Below are 21259 nucleotides of genomic sequence, written 5' to 3'. Positions count from 1 at the left end.
TCATCAGTAAGAAAATTTAGCACATTACAGAACTGTGACTTACTGGTAATAAAAAAATTCCCACGACGAGTGACACTTTTTGACATTCGAATTAATACGATATGTGTTCATTTTTGTTTCATTAATAACAATAATAACGTAGTCTTTGAACTGCTATGACTACATTTTCCTAGTCCCAAAATGCAGAAATGTCATACAATAGTCGAAAAGACTTAACTAGTATAGTTCTACTAATAAGCTGGAGAGTCAAACAGCTTTACGGAAAAAATATTACTAGTTAAAGCTAGTTGTACTGAAATTTCTCCTTTGAGATGAATACAAGGATATTGAATGCTTAAAAAGCTTTATGGAAAGCTGCTTCAGCATGTATTTGACATTCTTGATATTTATCAGGCAGCAGAAAAACGTTCTGCAATTGCACTGAATTGTCTTATTAATCACAAACAGTATTCCACAGTTAGGCCACCCCACCTGTGTGTTTTCTGAACCAGGGCGGCGTCAAAAAACAATGCAGGGAGGAGCATTTACTAGAGGAAGGGTTGTAGCACAGAGTAAAAAGTTGCATTAGGGAAACTAAAGCTGCTCCGACATGAGTACTGAAGCGAGCGGGAAGAAAGAAAATCCCAGCAAAGGAGAGTGGAAGGTTAGTTTTCAGCATTTTTGGTGGCTTTTGTCAACGTCAAGCCTGTAAAGCGCAGGTCACCAGCCTTTCCGAAACTCAGCTACTTCTTGAGGAGTGCTCTAAAAGTTTGACACGCACTTCTGAAACGGGGAGATGTGGTCAAATTACTTTTGATTGCAGTGGAGCCCTGCATACTCGTGGTTCAGAACCCGCAGATCCACACACTTGCAGATTTTTTTCCTTTCCTTTTTTTCAATGGATATTGGATGTTTATCAGTGTTTTTGGAGGATTTTTTTTTTTGTTGGGGTGTGTGTGTGTGTGGGGGGGGGGGGTGTCAATGCCTTTCCCTGACTGTGTACAGATTTTCACTTTTTGGGCCGGCCCAGTCCATACCCCCAGCGAATAGTGGGTGTGGGTGTCCATTGTATTTATTCTATACATATTTATTGATTATGATACAGTGATGCCAAAATTAAAATGCAGTACAAGTTCAATTTGTTGGCTGACCATGCTTGTAACTTAAAACACCCGTATCTGAAATCATCAGTACACACTGAAATGAATTAACATGGCACTGCCAATGTTTCTCTACATTTTGTGTTCAATTACCTGACACTGAGACACTATTCAGAAGTTGTCATTTGCATTGTTGTATGTTTAGTTTGACAGACAACCTAAGGTGGGTGTTGGCAATAAACTTGTTCACTATCTGCCAAACACTCCACACACATAGACAATCACCTGCACCACATTCTAAGGAAATCCCAATGCCTCATCCATCACCAGTGAGCTATTTTAGGAACAGGCCCATTTGCCCGTAGGGGCCATTGACTTCTGCCGTAAAGTGTACTGGTCTGTACCTTTCTAGTGCCCCTTCTCTGAAGGATATATCAAGAGGGAAGACGTGAGAAAGGTGTGGAAAGAATGTCATGAGCAAAGCTTCTGGTATAGAGGTAAGTCATACAAAAAAAAACACACACACACACACACACACACAAAAAACAACAAAATGACTGGATTGCAAAGGCGGAACCACACGGAAAACACAGGGGCCCGACTTGTCCATCAAGACTGCATTCAAGCTCGTGTTTACATTCTTTGGTTGGGAGGCCTCTGGAAACACGACCATGTGGAGACAACAGTTACCACTTGATAGCTTATGCTACAGTTAGTTTAATACAGTTTGAGCACCCAGTAATTAAAAATAGTCAGACTACCATGCTTTATAACTGATAAATGTTTGACAATGTATGATGTGGTATGCTTTGCTTGAGGAGCTTTTACTTTTTGTCGACATTTTAAAAAATAACCCAATCTTTGTTTTGCTTTTCTTTAGCTCTTCCCCTGTCCCTTACTAGCATGTCTATCACTGGAGCTCTCATCTACAATGGTAATTAAAACAAAAAATAAAAATAAAAATGAATAAACAAAAACATTCACACATTCAAGCACTACTTATTGTTACAATCTCAATGATTTCACTAATATTGGTTGTATTTCCGTACAGGTATTTGGAAAAAGTCAAAGCGGTTTGGCCCCTTTCCAAAACTAGCAGGTGTGGAACATGACTTCTGTTATGTTTGTTTAGAAATAGCAGTTTATTAGTCAAGATTATTACATTTTCAGCTGCCGGAATCCTTGGCTTTGCTGTGGGGAAAGTATCTTACATGAGCACCTGTCGTCGGAAGTTCCAAGAGCTTGGCCCTGGGATCGAGCCCCCATTTGGCCCCTGGTCTGGCCCTTTTAGCCATGGACAGCGATCCTGTCAACATGTGTGTGAAGAGTGTAAGAAAAAAGCTCAGGCTGCACCAACAGAATGATAAAAACAACAACAAAATACAAATAAAAGGTAAATATGCAACAGTGGGATACGTTATAAATAATGGAAATTTCATTTTCAAATACCTGCTGATATTCTTTAAATGTTATCTTGCATTAAAAACAATAAACAGTACTTGCACTAAATTATCTCTAGAGAGCGCTGTTGTCCTTTTGAACATAAATAGCATTTGCAGCAGGCTACTTGAGCACATTTGCTCATTGTAGTCTTTAGTGGTGTATGAAATACATGCATTTAAAATTACAAATTTAAAATCCATTACAATCAAATTAAAAATGTCTTTATTTTCCCTTAATTTTACTGTCGTTAATAATATTTGCATTTATTAGTTACACAAAAATAAACAGTTGTGACATGATCAGAAAAGATCTAGATGCCACTGATGATACTGTGGTATGTTTGATTTGTTTATTTTATGACACATCAAAAGTAATGAAGGGACCATTTAATACGTCTGTAAACAATTTATTGAGTTTAGTTTTATTTTAGATTCTATTGTATTTACTATTATTTAATAACATGTATTTATTTTTATTTTTATTTTAGTTAATTAAACTATGGCGAACCATTGCCCATTGCCTCATTGACAAACTCAACTTTAAACAACGTGTGTGACGTCACCTGCATACGCACCAGTGGGGTGTCTTCCTTTTAGGGTATTTTATGTCCTTGATTAATTCTCTGTAAGCACGTAAATACAATCATTTAACGACGCACCCGCCCGTCTGAAGTAACTCCGGTGCACTCCAGTACAAAAGCGAGCAAGCCCGTAGGAATGTCGCCCTTACTACGTCGTCCAATCAACGCGTCGCTTTTGGTAGATCGACACACAATTTGTTCCTATGGGAAGCTGTATTTTATGTAGGTGTACCGTAGTGTAGCCAATCAAAACAGTGAAAGGCGGGACGAAGTGACCACAGGCCGCTCTGACAGAGAGAGCACTTTCAACACCGAAGCAGATTGAGGAGAGAAAAAAAAAACAAATCACACCACTACGCAAATCCTTCCAATGGAGGAGGGCCAGGACGTTGGAGCTTGTTCCGCGAATGAAGTGTGCGAGCCAGCCGCATAGCGCAACTATAACGGGGGAGCAACGGACAGAGAAAGAGAAGGCATATAGAGGAGAACAAAGTTGTAAGTAACGCTGTTGTTGTGTCGAAAAATGTAAGGGGGGAAAAAAACTGAAGAACCCGATGGTCACTCGTATCCTGATGTTGTAGTCAACGTTACCGCACGCTAACTTTGTCGTATGGGGCTCTGAAACGTAGCCTTAAAGCATGCCAAACGAGGAGTTAAAAGTGTCATATACTCCACATTAGTTTCCTTTCATAGGGTGGTTTGCATTGCAGTCTTTCTCGGTGTGTTTAAACATTAACTTCAAACTTGGCTGTTGTGGCTAACTAGCATATCATAGCCCCCAATACATGAGCTAAAAAAGCTCCTGGGAGGATGTTGCTTGAAGTCGGTTAACTACCTTAGCCGTTTTAAAATCTTCTTCAGATTTAGAATAGTCAAACACACAACTAATAACATGCAAGTTGAATGTATTTCGCAAAGGAATAGCAAGTCTAACATGGCATTTTGTGCTTGGGGGAGGTCACTCTTATTTTTCACTTCTCTGTGTCTTTTTCTTTTTTTTAAGATGGCGTGTTTGTAGGGACTTTAAGCCACAACAGTGATGGGGCTGAGATTGACTTGAGGACTTTTATTCTCAGCGTCAGTTGCCACAATGAAGCATTTGTTTTGCCTTGTGTATTTTGGAAAGTAATTTGAGAATTGATTCCAATCCATATTCTTGGTATCCAACTATTCATTTTAAAGCCCATGCTCAAGTACCCTCTTGGCCAGATTGGTAGAAAGAATGTGTCTTTCATACTAGTAAGGTCTTGGGATATAAAATACATTTCCAAAAGGTTTGGATATTAATAAATAGTTCAACTTGACATACCTAAACAAACTTACATTGGTGCCTTGAATAACACCTGACCCAATTTTTGAGTTGTTCGAGATACGGCTCAACTCTGAGCCGATTTTTCAGTTGTTGTTTTTTTTGCTTTGATTTGTGAGCAAAAATTCAAGATACAAGCGCTGTATTGTGGCAATGAACATAACTCGCTTTTGAACAAGCAACAGTTTGGCACATAGTGAAAGATTATAAAAAAAAAAAAGATTTCAAGCTGTTTGTCATTAGTCTACTTGCTTAAAGTTAATGCCAGCACATGACGAGAAACAACATAGACTAATGTATAGATTCCGTGTTGCGGTCGTATAACTCTTGAAGTTGAACGAATATATATTTTAACACAAACTACATGTTTTCAAGACAATCTAATATCAGTAATAATTGGCACAATCATAGATTCTAAAATTTGGTAGCTGCAGCCCTAGACGCCACGCTAGTAATGTTTATAATTGCCTATATTAAAAGTTAAAAACCCGCGTATGCCGAGTCAAGACGCGTCACTATTTACTACTTCCCTAGTAACCGAACTTTGGCGCCATCATGTGTCATCTCAGTACATTATAGAATTAGCACAAAAATACATTGAGGGGTTGTGGTTTTTTTCCAGCGAAGAGCTGGAGATAGGTTCCGTAGTTGAATTTGTGAATATACGAGCATTTCACGTTAGAGTGATTTAGAAAGTTCATTTAATTGCTAAAACGCTAACTCTTCCCATGTATTTTTAAACAAAACACAAGCAATAAATTAATCTCTATTACTTGTGCTCAAATAAAGGCAAATGAACCATAAATTAATATGAAAGAAATATCTGCTTCAATTAGAGTTGCTAACTTATGGTAGCCTATGGCATCTCAGCAACAAATGAAAAGGGAGTTTGCAAAGTTGTACGCCGGATCTGAACGAACTAGCTTAGAGATAGCTAGGATGAGGTGAAGTCGATGAATTGTTCGGCGGCAGCCCTAGTTGGTTCACAGTGTATTTCAAGGGTTATCAGAGGCAGAGTTGCCACGAATGAGTGTGTTTGTTTTAATCCGGTGAGACATTAATGGCATTGAAGCGCACAGAGTTGAAACATTGTGCGCTGTGAAATTTCCAGACTGTGAGCATCCACCCCTCCTCTAAACGGGCCCGCGTGGATTAACAGCCAAGTCAGCATTGCAGGCAGAGCGTAAAAATCTCTTAAAATGCTCGTGTAAAATCAAAACACACGCATTTTCGGCCTCACTGCCATTTTCTATGCGTCGTCCACCTTTCTAATTGGCGACCGCCTGCCCGTGCTTCTGCTGACGGTGGCGTTGCACGGAGGAAAGTGTGTTGACGCACAGGACTGAGCAAATATTTGGGCTGATGAAGGCCCTTTAGCACCTGCTCCATTGGGCCGTTCACCTCCGTTCAGCGTACCGCACCGCTCACCTGTTTCAACAAGGGCGCCAGCTTTTCATCCGCTATTGTGCTTTTACATGTCACTTCACAGCAGATTAATTCAATCAAAAGTAGGCCATCGTGTCTGCATCCTGTTTTTTGCATTTAACCCAAATAGTTTAATTATTTCAGTTATCAAGAAAATAACATGTATACCAAATACAATTTCTGCATTGAAATGAATTAAAATATCATTAACTGTTCCAGCACACACAAAAATAGAAAACAATTTTATTACTTGTTTTTAACAAAGGAGAAATAGCTCTGAAGTGTATAAAAGCACAACAAAACATCATAAAAGAGAATGTAAAAATACAACAGCTGCTTTAATAAAGCAGAATTACTGTCGTATTGTAGTATTGGGTTGGCCAAATAAGCTCTCTTCATGCTGCACTCGCTGAACATCGAAAGCGTTCCGTGGCACGGCGAAAGACGACGGCACCCCGGTAGTCAACATGCCCATATTTGGAAATGCTGTTGTAGCAGCCTACCAGGAAGTAAGCATGGAGACTTTTGACGCTGGTCGAGACGAGAAATAGTCAAGATATATCTTTCATGCAAAAGAAAGCCTCGTGACCAGCTGCGTGGGCGGGAAAAGATTCTACCGCCACCCGCTGGCGACAGAAATTGTCATCAAAGGGCACTCGGCTCGCCTGGGTATGGTCACGTGACGTTTACTGCGCGAGCCGAGGGCTCAGTGTCCATTTTTGTCAACAGCAGGTGGCAGCCTCTGGTATCGGGCCTTATTTCATGGTATCGTTACTTGAACTCGAAATGAGAAGAATCAAAAAATTGCCTTTCGTTTCATGCTATTTTGGGCACATTGAACATATTGAAAAAAAGTTATATGAATTTCAAATAAGAGAGAACAAAAGTTAATTAATTAAAGAGGTGAATATTAATGTAATTTTATATGGAAAACAGCAAAGAACGGTTAAGAATTACAAAAGCAAACTCATACGATATCATCACACGGCGCAGTCGGTTCTTGATCTTTTTCTTCTTTTAAATTACTGGTGGATCACATCTCTATGTCCCCTCTCAATATTAAGAACAAATGGAAACGGGCATAAGTCGCATGCCCCTTTTGTGCATTTTCAGTAAATTTGCTTACATTTTTTTGGAAACAATTGGATGGAAACCTGACTACTGTGTGTTAGCTGTGATGGGTCAAATGCGGAGGTCAAATTTCATGTACATGACAAAAGAGATGATTTTGTCTTTCGCCTTCAGCAAGTTGCTTACCTTATCTTATCCATCCCAAGTAGCGTAAAACAGCGCAGGACTTAGTGAGCTCTCGACATGTTTATTTTTTCTTTCACTCGATTGCGTGGAGCCGAGCCCGGGAGCTGGAAATAAACTATAATTGAGCCCTGCTGAGGAAGATTATCCTGAGCGTCGGGAGCAAGGCTTTGGGTCATAATTGATGTTTGGGAAGGAAACCACCCTCTTTTTTTCCCTTTTTTTTTTTTTACCAAAGAGAAGGCGGCCGCCAGAGTACTTTTCACCGTATTTAGTTGCATTGCTACTACTCGTTCCTGCATTCAAATATGACCTTTGTCCGGGTTGTGGGAAATGATAAGAGGAATGTCTTCACAAGTTGAACAACTTCCCATCACGTTCCTTGTCCTGTCCTGCTTCCACCAAAAGTAGTGATGATTACAGCTGGGCCTGGCCTGTCATTTAGCGTCTGTTTGAGCTGCATATAGAGAAGCCCTCGCGGCTTTTGTCGACATTTTTGTTGTTGTTTGTGTAAACTGTTGCTGCTTCCTATATAAGGAAAAATGTCACCACAGAAATGTACAGTGGAACCTCAAAACCATCAATATTGTCTAGATTTTTAACATTTTCCCCAAATGAAATGATGGAAATAATCAGTTCCAACACATTTCGTAACAATTTCGCATTTTTAACTGGCGTACAACTGTAAAAATGTTCATATTAAGGCATAAAAACAATACCTATACTGCGTGTAGTGAGAAGTAGGTAAACACAATTCTATTAGATGTTAAACTAATCTTGTATTTTGCTATTAAAGGTACAAAACAATCACCACTAATACATAATCAAATGTGATTTTTTTGTTTATTTTATCACTCACAGTATCGATATATATATATATATATATATATATATATATATTTTTTTTTTTTAGAGTAGTAGATCTCCCGCCTCTTCAGTGCAGCATCCCCTATTGCTTACACTGAAGCTGATTGCAAGTCATATCGGTTGAGGCCGAGCTAATCATTGATCAGATGCTTTTCGTATACTGACCTTTAGCCGCCCCCGTCACCTTACCTCCCTTTCTTTCTGTCCTGGGGGAGTTGTGGTGGCACCATAATGCCGTTCAAAGTCAGTCATCAAGTTGAAGAGTGGAAGACTTTGGTTAAATATTTTTAGTGACATCAGAGAAACACGTTGAACCTTTTTGACCCCAATGGCGTGGCTCATTTTTTTTTATTGGGTTGAACTTGAAGTCGCCGCATCGAAGCAGGAAGTGTGATAATGTGTTTCTAACAGGTCTGTCGGCATGACGGAAACGGCACATTACATTTTTTTTTTTTTGCCGGGATATGGAGCATCACTGCGACATGATTTCTAAGATGCTGGTTGAGTTGTTTGGACTTGATATTGTTTGGCTGCTGAGCGCATTCTCACCACCAACACCGCGGTGGAAGTTCTCACACCCCAACAACTTCTCTGTCTGGCCGCCGGGTGACTCAGTGGTGCGGCCTTCCTTCCTTTGCAGTTTGATGGTGGTTAATGGTACATGTCAGCTTCTGTTTGTTGTTGCCTTATAGTGACAACTTGAACTTATGTAGAGTGTCAGACTGAGCGAATGACAAACAAAAACAATTCTTAGAAAAATCTGGCCACAAAAATCTGACTACATTTTTTTTTGTTGACAAATGGGATGAAGCTCACAAAAAAATGGCAAATACAGCAAAAGCAGGAAAAATGCATTAAAACTGAGACAGGAATCAGGCAGCGGCTGACTAAATTATAACACAAAACCTAGACACAACCGAGAAAAGTAAAAAAATAAAATAAATTCTGACAAAAAAAACAGATGAAAATAGGACAAAATCTGGATGAGAATCAGGCAACACCTGACAAACTATCACACAAAATTATTATTAAGTAATATCACACACAGGGATCAATATCTTACTCACTAAACATTTTGGAACTTATTTAGTTTACTGGTTCGATCATTTTACTTGCAAAATAAATATGTTTGCAAATGTCTCATTTTGATTAAAAATAAAAGATAATCAGTCTGCTTTCATGAAGGACTGCAGAAATCAGAGGCTGAAATCAAAGAATTTATTTGTACAACTTGAAGTTGAACAGTGATTACGCGATTGTTAAAATAGTTGGTGATAGAGCTGAGCAATACATTGAATTAATTCGATATATCGTTTTTTTTAAAAATCAAATTGTTGAAAATTTGCTAAATCGTGAAATCGAATTTTGTCTTTTGGATTATTAAAATATGTTGTTTTTATGTTCTTTTACATTCAAATATTTTTGTGGGTTGTAATTTTGCACAAGTGGCAGGATGCTGGATGGCTGGTTTACGAGACAAGTTTACAATAGCGACCGACTACTTAATTGTGGCATTTAAGCGCAAACTATGAATGCTAAGTTTATGTTAAAACTATTTAGAATCAGTATACATTATTGTTGTCTGAACATTTTGCACAGGAATTGTTTTTGAATAAATGAAACCTTTAAATAAATGGTTTCTGGATTTATTAGATTAAAATCAATTAAAACCATAATCATCCTAAATGACTGCAAAAATTGAGATTTTATTTTTGGGCCATATCCCCCGGCCCTAGTTGGTGATTAATTGATTTTTTGACACATCTAGTTTTGCCGCTACCATAGTGATGGAACTCTGTTTTAAACTAACGATGGCGCATATGTATGACCTCAGGCGCATTCGACTCTGGAGCTTGCATGATGGTTGACATTAGCGCACTAAATTTAATGAGTTTGAAAGAAAGAAAAAAAAGAAGAAGAAAAAAAAAAAATATATATATATATATATATATATATATATATATATATATATATATATATCTCAGCCTCGCCAACGCTAAACAGGGAGGGAAGTACTCTTTAGGACGCAGGGGATCAGTTATGTAACAGCTTGATGTCGGAGGGTAATCTACAGATTATTCCGCTGCTTCGGGAGAAGGTTTTAATCTGGTGGCAGCCCAGAGCTGAGCAGAGCACAGCAGAACCATCCCATTGCCAAGAGAACAGACTGGTCGCCACCTAATTGCAGGGCACTTATAGACAAACAGATGAGGAAAGAAGAGACCGGTTAAGTGCTCAATATGCAAAATGAATGACTAATGCAGAACTTTCACAAGTATGACATGTTTTTGGATAAACTTTTGGTCTGCAGCCACAATGTCCGTTAGACGTGTTAAGCGCGTTGTTCCGTTGCGTGTGTCGCGGTTGAGGTTTTCTCAGCGACCGTGAGCTAAGTAGTGTGGGAACCGAGCAAACTGCGCGTATTAATCTCTTTGTTTGTTTGGCCCGATTGTGAAAAGTGCAAAGTTGACTTTTCTTCCCTGCCTTTTTGTTTTCCATCCTTTCAAGCTTGTGCAACTCTTCATTGTGCCGCACAAACTCTGGACAGAAGAGCGATGCATCACACAGTCGTATACTTGCCGTAGTTTCGCACGTAGTGGCTTCAACAGAAGCCGTGCATCAATTAATCACTGCACAAGTCGATGACTTCCGTTTCGCAGTAAGCGTGTTTACTTATAAATATTTCAACATTGGCCTGAAACAACTACGATACATACCGGTATATTAAATTTAAAACAAAACAAGAGGTACCTGGTCTTGAGTTTAATTTGTTCCCTTTTTCAAGAAAAATTGGCACTGTATTGTTTCAAAACAATACAATGCAGATACAATACAAAAAATCTGATTAAAATGTACAAAAAATGGTAAAAATTTTTTTTTTAAAGCAGACAAATCTAAAAATAACTAACAGACAGATTAAAATCTGAAAAAAACATACAAAAAAGACAAAACCTACAATACAATTTACATAAAAATCTGCCAATAAACACCAAAGAAAAATATGGCAATACAATAAATACCTCACAGCTATGCAGCCCAAAAACAATATAACAAAATTTAGCTGAAAATCAGGAAACTCCTGACAAAAACATGACAAAAAAAAAGCTTAAATATAAAGATGGCAAAAATGTATATATATATATATATATATATATATGATATTTGTCTACTTATAGCTTCCTTTTTTTCTGGCATTAGGGGCCTACATTTTTCAGAAAACTGTGTAAAATGTTTCCAAATCCTACTAGACCACATTTTGATGATGGGTCCGGTCCGGTCAGGTCACATTCTTCAGCCCAGCGAGTTCCCCCCGTGGGTCGCCTCACGACTGTCGTTCTGGCTTGTGACCAAACCAGCCGGACTTCTTTGTCTGCTCATCTAGAACTTGAACATAGACTTGCTTGTTCTCGCTCGCTAGGGACAAGATGGAGTGCCCCCCCGACCCCGCTTAAGGCTGCCACACACATCTAAAAAGTCCAAATACACGAAACAAAGTGGCAGCGAGGGTTTTTGTGACTGCAAGAACAAAGATGGGCTTCCTCGTGCGATGAAGGTGCAAGGGGCTGACTGCTGGTTTTGTCAGGTTCTTGATATATTTTTGTTAGCGTTTATTGCCAGATATTTGTTATTTTGTCAGTTTTTTTTAAGCTCTTTTCGTCATGTTTTTTCACCTTATTCACCAGAATTTTTTTTTTTTTTTTACGAACTTGTCAATTTAGTCTCTTTAGACCAGTACCAAATGCCCCACAGATTGGTACTGTTCTGTGTGGCCTTGTGGTTGGGGACCACTGATTTAAGTACAAGAAAATGTTCATATAGTTTTAACCATCAGGGGGCAGTGTAACGTTGCATTAAAACACAGCTGTGGCAGCCAGGCAGGTCAAATAAGTGCACTATCCTAGTGATCATCATGACTGTACATTACAGCCCCTCAACACACACACACACACACACTGACAGAACAAACTTCAGTCTCTGGGTCCCAGCCCACGAGTTTTCCTGTTTTCTCCTGCTTTTGGAAGCAGCATAAGACAGGGGGTGGCTGATAGGCGGGCGGGGGACCCAGAACGACACGGGGAGCGCGACACATTGTCCCGGGGCTTCCTCTTTCACATTCCTGGCCTGATTGGGATCTTGGCCTCCTATGCGACGCTATTGTTCTCGCTTTCCAGCAGCCACAAGACCAGACGCATGCACAGCTGCCATCATCGACCGTCTTTCTTGTCACTGGGCTTGAAAAATTATGTGAGTTTTCAAAATTTTAGATTTTCCCTGAGAATTTATGAGACTACATGTGAATACACAAGAATTTACAAAACTCAAAGTTTGCTCGGAATAGGGAAGTTAAATATAGTTTATATTTAAACATACAGCGGATCCCTGCATACTCGCTGTTCAAGACCCACAGAGAATTTTTCTCATTTTATTCTGCCCAATAACAAATGTTGTACAATAATACAGCAAATATTTAGTTTCTTCAGGGGACTGGGATGGATTAATGACATTTCCATTCATTTCAATGGTGGATGATGATTTGAGATAACATGTTTAAGTTTATCATTTGGGATCATTCCAAAATTCCCCATCTTAACTTCCCTTGAAAATGTACAGAAATGTCCCACCTTGTTGCGACCCTCCTTGTCACCATTCAGTCGTCCATCTCTCTTGCCACCTCTCTGGCTGACGGAGTGATTCTTACTTGTAGCACAATGCGCTGCCTCAGCCTCTCTGCACCATCTCGGCTGAAGACCGACCTGCCAACCTTCCTTCTTGAATGTCTGATAGATTTGTTAGATCCGATTTTTTTGGGCACTGTCTTGTAAAAACACTTTTTTTCCCGTCTTGCTGGCACAACTGAATCCTACCCCCTATTCACACTGCTTGTAGGGCAACAAGATGTTGTAGCGGTTAGGATGTTTGTGTCACAGTTTTATGGTTCAGGGAAAACAAGATAACAAGTGGTGAGACTTTACGTCTATAATTATCTGTACTTGAGGTCATTATGGCGATATACGCCAAGATCACTGCAGATGTGGTATCTGTAAAGTTTACATACAGTGGGGTTTTAAGCAAGTGCTTCTGTTTTTCTGTGTGGAACGTCCCATAACAAAAGCTGCTAAACATGATGGGTCTTCTGTTCAGGCTATGATGTAGCAATTTTCCGCTATCTCTGTTTGAAAGAGGATATGGATGCCATGTACCAATCAATTGCCGTGCGTATCATCCAGAAATAAACGCCACACCTCAAATAGTCGCCTCTTTTTTTCCATATTCAGAAAATTATAGGAACAGGCCGTGATACAATATGGCTGTAAATTACCTTTCTCTCGTCATCTGATGCATCACTACATGTATTAATGTAATTAATTATCGTTAAAAAATAAACACACCTCAAATAGACACCAGTTAGATTTTAAGAGGAAGTGCTTCTCTTTGCAGTGCTAAATATTGAAAACAAATTCATCACTGTCAGAAATATTACTATATAAATGCATTTGTGCAAATTAAGTGATTGACCTGCAACAAATGCCCTTGGTCACTATATATGAGGAAATATGGCAATTCTGGAGCTCAGCACTAGTGTTTGTGGTGCACTTCCCATTATGTGACCTCTAGAGGGCAAAGTTATGCATTTATTGTGCAAACCGAGCCATTTTGTTTATGTGTAAGAGAGGTGACCACGGATTAATGGCATTTCCATTCATTTCACTGGGGAAAGAGGATTTGAGATGTCAAGGTGTGAACGTTTTTTAAAATTCTTATTTGGTCTCCGTATCGCAGGTGAGACTGTAGAGTAACTCCCTCGATGAACGTGGACTCACTCTACAAGCTTTGTGTTTATGGAGAGTGGAAGCAGACGGACATTTAAGTGCAGTGATAAGAGCTATCGGCTCCCGCAGGCGGACGAGTTTAGCTCGCTTTCTGATGCCTTCCTACTTCTCACGCCGCCTGTCAATCTACCCCTTTGCCTCTGCGTCTTTTTGACTGGGCAAGCAATATGGACTGGCTAGGGGCGTGGCCTGGCCCGTCCTCCTGCGTTATCTTCTTTGAAGCACGTCCGAGTCCCACCCTAGATAGTGCCCACTCGCCGTAACATCACAGACCCACAACAAGTGCCGTGACTCTTTGCCTTCCCACAGGTAGCGTCGCAGTGCAGGGAATTGCTACACGCTGTTCAAGTATGTCAGCGACTAGTTAGTCCAGACAGACAACTTTTAAGGGAGTGCGGCATCCAGCCTGCCTTCTTAACTTCGCGTGGTCGCTCCCATGGCTCACACATGGCCTTCATCTCGGTGAGCGTGGACGCTCCCAGCGGCGCTCTGATACCTTAGGATGGGGTGACAATGGCGTGGCACAAGCTGCTGGACGGTACGCCCGAGCGAATGAGCGGCAAGTTGAACATGGATTTTCTGAAGAGCCTGGTGCCTGGCGGGGCCCAGGCGCCCAATGCTCAGGGGCCTCCTCACCTGCACGTCGCCGCCTCGCCGCAGGAAGCCGGCCCGCAGCTCATCCGCATGAGGAGGATGGGCCTGCTTTTCATGGGGGATACCATTGTGGAGGAAGACACAAGGTCACAGGTCGATGGTGACCCGGTTGTCACCTCTGCCGGGCTGCTACGAAATAGGAAAACTCACTTTAAAGGTATGATTGACTCCATTGGACTGTAGTTTGTACTGATTGCGTCTTTGGAAAGGAACCGGACTGGAGCTTCTTCTTTCTTTTAACAGAAATCTTTTTGGAAGCGAATATTGATGCAATTTTAGATGGAAAACAGCAAAGAAACGCTACGGTTTATCAAGGATTACGAAAGCAAACTCATACGACATCGCACTGCGCAGTCACTTCCTGTTCTTCTTCTTCTTTTAAATTACTGGTGGATCACATGTCTATGGTATATACCGCCACTTGCAGCAGCGGTGCATAAGTCGCATGTCCGTTTTGGGCATTCTCAGTAAATTCGCTTAAAAATGTCATAACAATTGGATGGAAAACTTTCCGCTGTACTTTCAAAAAACCTGAAGTAACATGTTAGTTCAAGGCTGCGGGGGTGCGTGCTGTGTGTGTACCTGCTAGTACACAGCAAATGGCACCTAGTCAGACATGCCTTCTGTTTCTGTCTGGTCTCTCTAGCCCTCTCTAAGTTTTTTTTCCTCAGGCATGGTGGTTTCTTCAGCAGGGTAAACACAAAATTCCAATTGGGACAAAATGAAGCGTTTTCCAAGATGACAACGACCTGGTTCTCAGATGTCTGTGAAAGATTCTTCTGAGCGATTATCCTGTCGTGTGCGGTGTGTGAAGAGTGATTTATTTCAACAGAGTAATAACAATCACAGAGGTGGCAAATTACAGTCACATTACATTCACTCTATTTAAGGAAAAGTACAGATACTAAAAAAACAACAACCTACTTTTACTTAAAAAAAACCCTCCTTTACTTACTTTTACTTAAGTAAAAGTAAGAAAGTACAGACTCTGGAATGTACTTGCGTACAATAGTAACAATTAATTTTTACTGTCAGTTATACAATACCCATTTTCATAACTTTGGATAGTAGGGAAATAAAACTTGACTAGGCACAAAATAGTTTCCCTCTTTTATTCACTTGCAAAGTGCTTGGAAGAAAGTAAAAAAACAAACAAACTAAACACTATCAAAACAATGTGATCCTATAGCTTTGCTAATGTTGTGAACTGAATAACAAAAAAATGCTAAATTATGTAATTATAATGCCTTAAAAATACACCTTACCCGTGTGTTTTAAAAATGTAACTAGCTTATTTTAGTATAGCAATGTACTTAATTACTGTAAGACATTATTTCTCACCACGGACTGAGTGATGATCAATAGTCCCAGCCTCATTTTACATTCCCATTGAAATATTTTCACATTATTGGAATATAAACACAAGTTGGGAGGATTTGGAGGGACACAGCAACAGGGAAACTGCTGGTATTGCGTCTTCATTTGCTGATAAGACTGACACGCGGAAGAGGAAGTGGCAACCCAGATATTCGCCACACTCGTGATGATGACATGCTTGACTCCAACCTGCCAAATCCAGCCACTGTTATGTTTGACAGAACTCGCCCTCTCAGCGTCAGTTAGAAAAGCATGCTTTATATACACCCTCTGCAAATAGTGACCTGTACTGTTTATCAGGAACAATACCTTTTGTTTGTACAAACTTTTAGAGCAATAGCAAACCATTTTAGAGGTGCAATACAGTCAGTGGTATATTGACTTACTTGCAACTTTGAGGAGGATGGTAGGAACACTGCTACAAAAAAAACTACAAATGTGTTGACTGCTTTATGGCATACGTCACTTCTCCCTTTCCCTATTCAGTACAAAGACAGAAGTCAATTTGAGCTATAAAAAAACAACGCAATTTGCTTGTCCTCATGGGAAATGTGATCTTCCTTCAGCCATTACATTACCGCTTTTGTCCATATGGCGCCGCCATAATCAACATAAACTGAAAGTTCCTTAGTGTTGCTTTAACATTAATGTTTGTGAATTGATTCATCGAATACCTCAATTACAAAAAATCTTTGAAACGCTTTATTGAACATTGACAAATTAACACATATATAGGCACATTCATACAAACACAAGCTGTATGTACAACTTATTGCCAGTTAACAACCGGCAGCACAAATGAGCTCACAACAGCCAACTGTTATTTGGTGGCTCCCACGTCACTCACAAGACCTTGCCTCACATTTTTTTCACAGATTTAAAGTGTGCAAGTGTGGACAATAATAATACATGCCATAAATAAACAAATGCGCAAAAATGATGATTGACCATTTTCTCTTCATGTTTGGAGTTGATGCTTTAATTTTAGCGTACCCTACCAAAGCTTTAAGATGTGGGAAGCTTAAACCCATATTGATTGAAAATATTATGTGAAGATTGTTTTAGTTTCTACTAATGGAAATGCCAGGGTGAAATACTTTCAGTTTGATTTTGTTTATAGTGTATATCATGCATGTTCGGTCGGACAGCACTCATGAATTTTAGGCTTGATTTTGAATCTTCTTTTTTGTTTCTTCCCACTCAGGAAACATCCACCGATTTCGCAAAACCTCCTTTTTACAGCATGCTCATCGTGGCTGGGACCGCAAGGGTGAGTTATTTTTATGTGAGAAAAAAAAGATGTTTTGTTAAATTGAAGCCATTCTGTCGGTAGCGTGTTGTGTTCATACCAAAGGATAATTTGCCCCGTTGTGATCTGAGCGCCACTCCCTTCTGCAGAACTGGCTTAGCCTGAGTTGGCTTTTAAGGTGTTGCTACTTTCCTGCTGTCATTTTTCACTTGGTGCACACGTTATGTTGTCACTAGAGGGACACTTAAGTTTTTAGGTGTTTTAAAACGAAGCCACAACTTTATTAGAGCATTTAAATTATAGGCACAGTACCAGGCTTTGTGTTTGTGATGGCAGATTTGGTTGCATTTGATCAAAAATCAAATTTACAATTGAATGCGGCTTACAAGATCATGATCTGTGTTTATTTGAACAAGTATGTGAACATAAAATGGGCAAATGGACAAAAGGGGACTAATAGGCAAGTGTACATTAAATGTGCATTGCAGACTTTAAAATGTCAATATTAAAGATCTTTCTACATTATGTATGCCCCACCAATGCCCAGATGAGTACAAAGAGCCCCGACTTTTTAACTGCGACTGTGCCTTTCTCCTTCAAGTGTGGAGTGGTCAGGGCGAACACTAACAAGAAGAAGCCAGCTTGGAGCACAGCCCCAAACTCCAGCTCACACGCCAAGAAAACGGAAAAAAATGAGTTTATTCGAGCGCATGTAATCACATGCGCACCATGCATGAGCTTGACACTAAGGCTGCAGTTACACATTTAGGCACATTTAGTTGGCAGCCGTGATTAAAAAAAAAAGTGACAAAACTCCGCAATGCACCTTTTAACATTTAGTAGGACTACTGTAAACCACTTATTCCCATGTCTGTTGTAGACTAGTCTGGATCTAAATTGCGCGTCCTCTGCCACTCCTCGTCTGGATCTAAATTGCGCGTCCTCTGCCACTCGGGTACCACTGGGAGCGGAGGTCGGGGATCAAATTGCGGCTCCAATCGATTCTTGTTCCCAGTGCTGCCCTTCAGACAGGAAATGCATCTGTGGGCTTCTGGGAGATCCATCACTGGCTTTAAGTGGTGTGCACTCATAACGATAATCAGGCCAAATTTGAATTTTGTCCCTCCACTGCGATCAAAGTCTGCAAAGGACCAATTGTCAAAACTTTTATGCAAACGTTAAAAATGTGCATGTGTGTATCACAGCTTATCAGGCCTGCGGGTAGGATGTCCGGCTGTCAATCACAATCACTCTGCCTGCTTTTTAAACAGAACCACGAGCCTCAGTAATGTACATTCATATGAGATTATTTGATCAAGCAGTACCCCCCCCCCCCCAACCCTGTTTCACCGGAAGTCGGTCCCTCCGAGCTCAAATGTTCCCAGAGAGAGGCAATGTTGTTGGTTCCTCCTCTGCATTCCTCAAACAAGCGAGCAGGGTTTACACAAAACAGTTCCTCCCGAAGTCTGGCTGCTTTGCTGATAACGACGCCTATAATGCGATGTCCTGTGTTTCTGGTTCACTCATAAACACGCATGACTTTGCCCTTATTTTGCTCAAGGGGGGAAGTATTTGCTCCAGTGTTAGCACTGTCACAATACTGGTATGCTGCAAGAAGGCATTACTCAGCTTGTTTAACTGGACGATAACCAAAAACAACTTCAAGCCTAAAGTTCTATTGCAGTGGAGGTTGAAGAAAATGCATTCTGGGATGTTCAGATTTTGAAGCAGTTGAATGTCATTCGGCGACTCGATGGTAGTGTGACCTCCATGAGTGAAACTTGGTGAAAATGATCATACTTTCAAGTTCTATAAGGGCACTCGCGTGTGCTTTGCAGTTAGCGCCAGCCCGAGTCGCCATGGCAACGATAGCTATTCTTGCATTGGCGCACCCTGGCAGTAGGGGGCAGTAGAGTTGCTCGTTTGCATGAGACATGACCGTCCACACAAAAACAGTTAACTTCATGACGTTTGAAAAACAAGGGAAAGGTCAGTCTATCTAGCTCACGTGTGTCAAGATCCAGTCCTCGAGGGCCTGAGTCCTGCATGTTTTCGATGTTTCTCTACTCCAACGCACCCGATTGAATGATCGGGATAATTATCAGGCTCATGTTGATGATCTTAGATATGAATCAGCTGTGTTAAACGTGGGGAAACCTCTAAAACATACTCAGGCCCTTGAGGACCGGACTTTGACACCACTGATCTAGTTAATCTCTATAGCTAGCTTGCTAGCTAGCTATCAATCGAATCAAACACATTCTGTTTTACATGATAAAGAAATGTGTAATATATGCCTTGAAAAAACTTAAACGCAATAAACCTTGATGACAAAAGCTGATTCACGTTGCAGCTCTAATCATTAAACATTCTTTAACTGCCTGTTCAAATAAGTGAGCCAGTGAAAAATGGTGAAACACCAACAATGTTGACAGCGACGTATTTCTGAATCCTTTTTTTAAAACGGGAATCCTGGTTAGTTTAACATAACTTTCCGTCTTCCCCAGCACTTTCTTTTCTCATGTTCTTCTTGTGACAGTTTTTATGGCATATATTTGTGAACGCTTTGTTTGAAATCCGTGTGGAGCAGTCGAGAAAATAAGCTTGCTCATCTGCAAGCACATTTTTCTACTCTCATAGATATGACATAAGAAGTGAAAATCCTTTCTAAACGGTGCCACAACATCGTCACTGTAATTTTCCTCCATTCATGTTCTCCCTCTCAACCTGCATTCTTCAATTCTGAGGCAAGGTAGGGCGGGTCTTGAACGGAATGCAGGCCCAAAAAATTAATCAGGCAAATAAATCAAGCCGTCACTCAGCGGGGCTCCATCAGTGCTGACATCGCAGGTATGCAATGCTGTACTCTGCCGAGTCGCTGTGTTTCGAGACTCTGAACAACTGTAAAAATCTGCCTTTCAAAAAGGATCGCATCGTGAAATATGCCTTGATCCTCCTCCCACACCCTCTTCGGGAAGATTCAAAACGGTGAAGCTCGTAAACTGACACTCCGGAACGAGATTGGATTTTCACTCCTGGAGTGCATCTAAGTGCCGCATGTCTTTGTGTATTGTCACACCTCCAAAGGAGAACACGATGAATGAATTTTGAACCGTTTACGCGCTGGGCTCTATTCTGAAACCTTTTTTTAAATAGATACAGTGTATCGCTGCTTAGATGTACAGTGGATAAAACCTCTACACACCCCTGTTCAAATGCCAGGACTGTGAAATAGAAGACAAAGATACATCATTTCAAAACTTTTTCGATGATTAATGTGACATATAAAGTTGTACAGCTCTTTTGGGAATTATTATTATTATTTTTTGTAAAATAAAAAGTTAAGACGGTTGCACAAGTGTTCGCAACCCCAAATACAGTTTAGCTGTTATCTTGTAATCACAAACGGGAGGTCAACCAAAAGTGTTCTTTATAATATGTGCACCCCCACTCGAAACACGACAATCTGATTAATATTGCGTTAGTAGAATATGAATTAAACGTAAGAATCCGCCCGGTTTGTCCATCTCAGGGGGCTGCCATTTTTACACTTGTCGAGTAAAAAAAGAAAAAGAAAAATAAGACAAAAATGCTGGTAAAGAAGAACCACAGTTGTGGATTTTCTGTCAACCACAGGATTTGAATGTTTCCCATCAAAGGGATAATTGTACATTTTGTGGAAATGTGTATTTCCTTTCCTGGGGAGAACGGTTTATGACATATTTATTGGCGCGTTTAACTCATTCACTCGCAGCTATTTTCACTGAAGCAACTCCCTTCACTCCTGGCTGTTTTACTGGATTTCGGCCGATTTTGCAAAGCCCACAGAATATTGTGTTCTATTGCTATAAAAACATGGAACCTACCAAAAGAAATATTAGTCTCTTTCTTCATCAAGAAAAAATTGTATATTTCTATCCGTTTCCATTTTGCAGCAATTAGCATTAGAATAAAACTATGTTTCATCATTATTCACAAATCTGCTTAGAACTGTGGGTAAATCGGCTTGTTTTCAACATGGCTATGTTTGATCTCTTTTGCGCTGCTGCCACCTGCTGGCCGTTTTTGTAATAACTACCATTTCTTCAACCGTTCTGTGCAGTTGAGAGGCCGCATCAAAGCCTTCTGTATGCTCAAGCATAAAAAATGTGTAAATACGTCTTTGGGACACTTAAAACATCTAAAACAGAA

General features: G+C 40.2%; 2 protein-coding genes across 4 annotated transcripts in view; both read left to right on the top strand.

Annotated features, from left to right (window-relative positions):
• The first annotated feature begins 521 nt into the window (after positions 1–521).
• Positions 522–2588, top strand: ociad2 (OCIA domain containing 2). The gene is made up of 5 exons (XM_077584601.1): positions 522–643; positions 1492–1576; positions 1960–2013; positions 2131–2178; positions 2250–2588. The coding sequence occupies exons 1-5, from the start codon at positions 590–592 to the stop codon at positions 2441–2443; spliced, it is 435 nt and encodes a 144-aa protein (XP_077440727.1). The 5' UTR covers positions 522–589; the 3' UTR covers positions 2444–2588.
• An 835-nt stretch (positions 2589–3423) lies between these two features.
• The window catches only part of fryl (furry homolog, like), a 73651-nt gene continuing 55815 nt past the window's right edge, over positions 3424–21259 (top strand). For 2 of the 3 annotated variants that reach the window (XM_077584771.1, XM_077584770.1), the window contains exons 1-2: positions 14050–14599; positions 17024–17089. In XM_077584771.1, the coding sequence (XP_077440897.1) occupies positions 14302–14599; positions 17024–17089 (364 nt within the window). In that variant the 5' untranslated portion in view covers positions 14050–14301. Of the gene's footprint in view, positions 3598–14049; positions 14600–17023; positions 17090–21259 lie in introns of those variants that run through there. The other variant, XM_077584772.1, reaches the window with a different exon arrangement.

The sequence above is a fragment of the Vanacampus margaritifer genome, chromosome 13, assembly GCF_051991255.1.
Source record: "Vanacampus margaritifer isolate UIUO_Vmar chromosome 13, RoL_Vmar_1.0, whole genome shotgun sequence".
Taxonomy (NCBI): domain Eukaryota; kingdom Metazoa; phylum Chordata; class Actinopteri; order Syngnathiformes; family Syngnathidae; genus Vanacampus; species Vanacampus margaritifer.
Note: the sequence above shows the minus strand (reverse complement) of the source record. Positions and strands in the feature narration are given on the sequence as shown.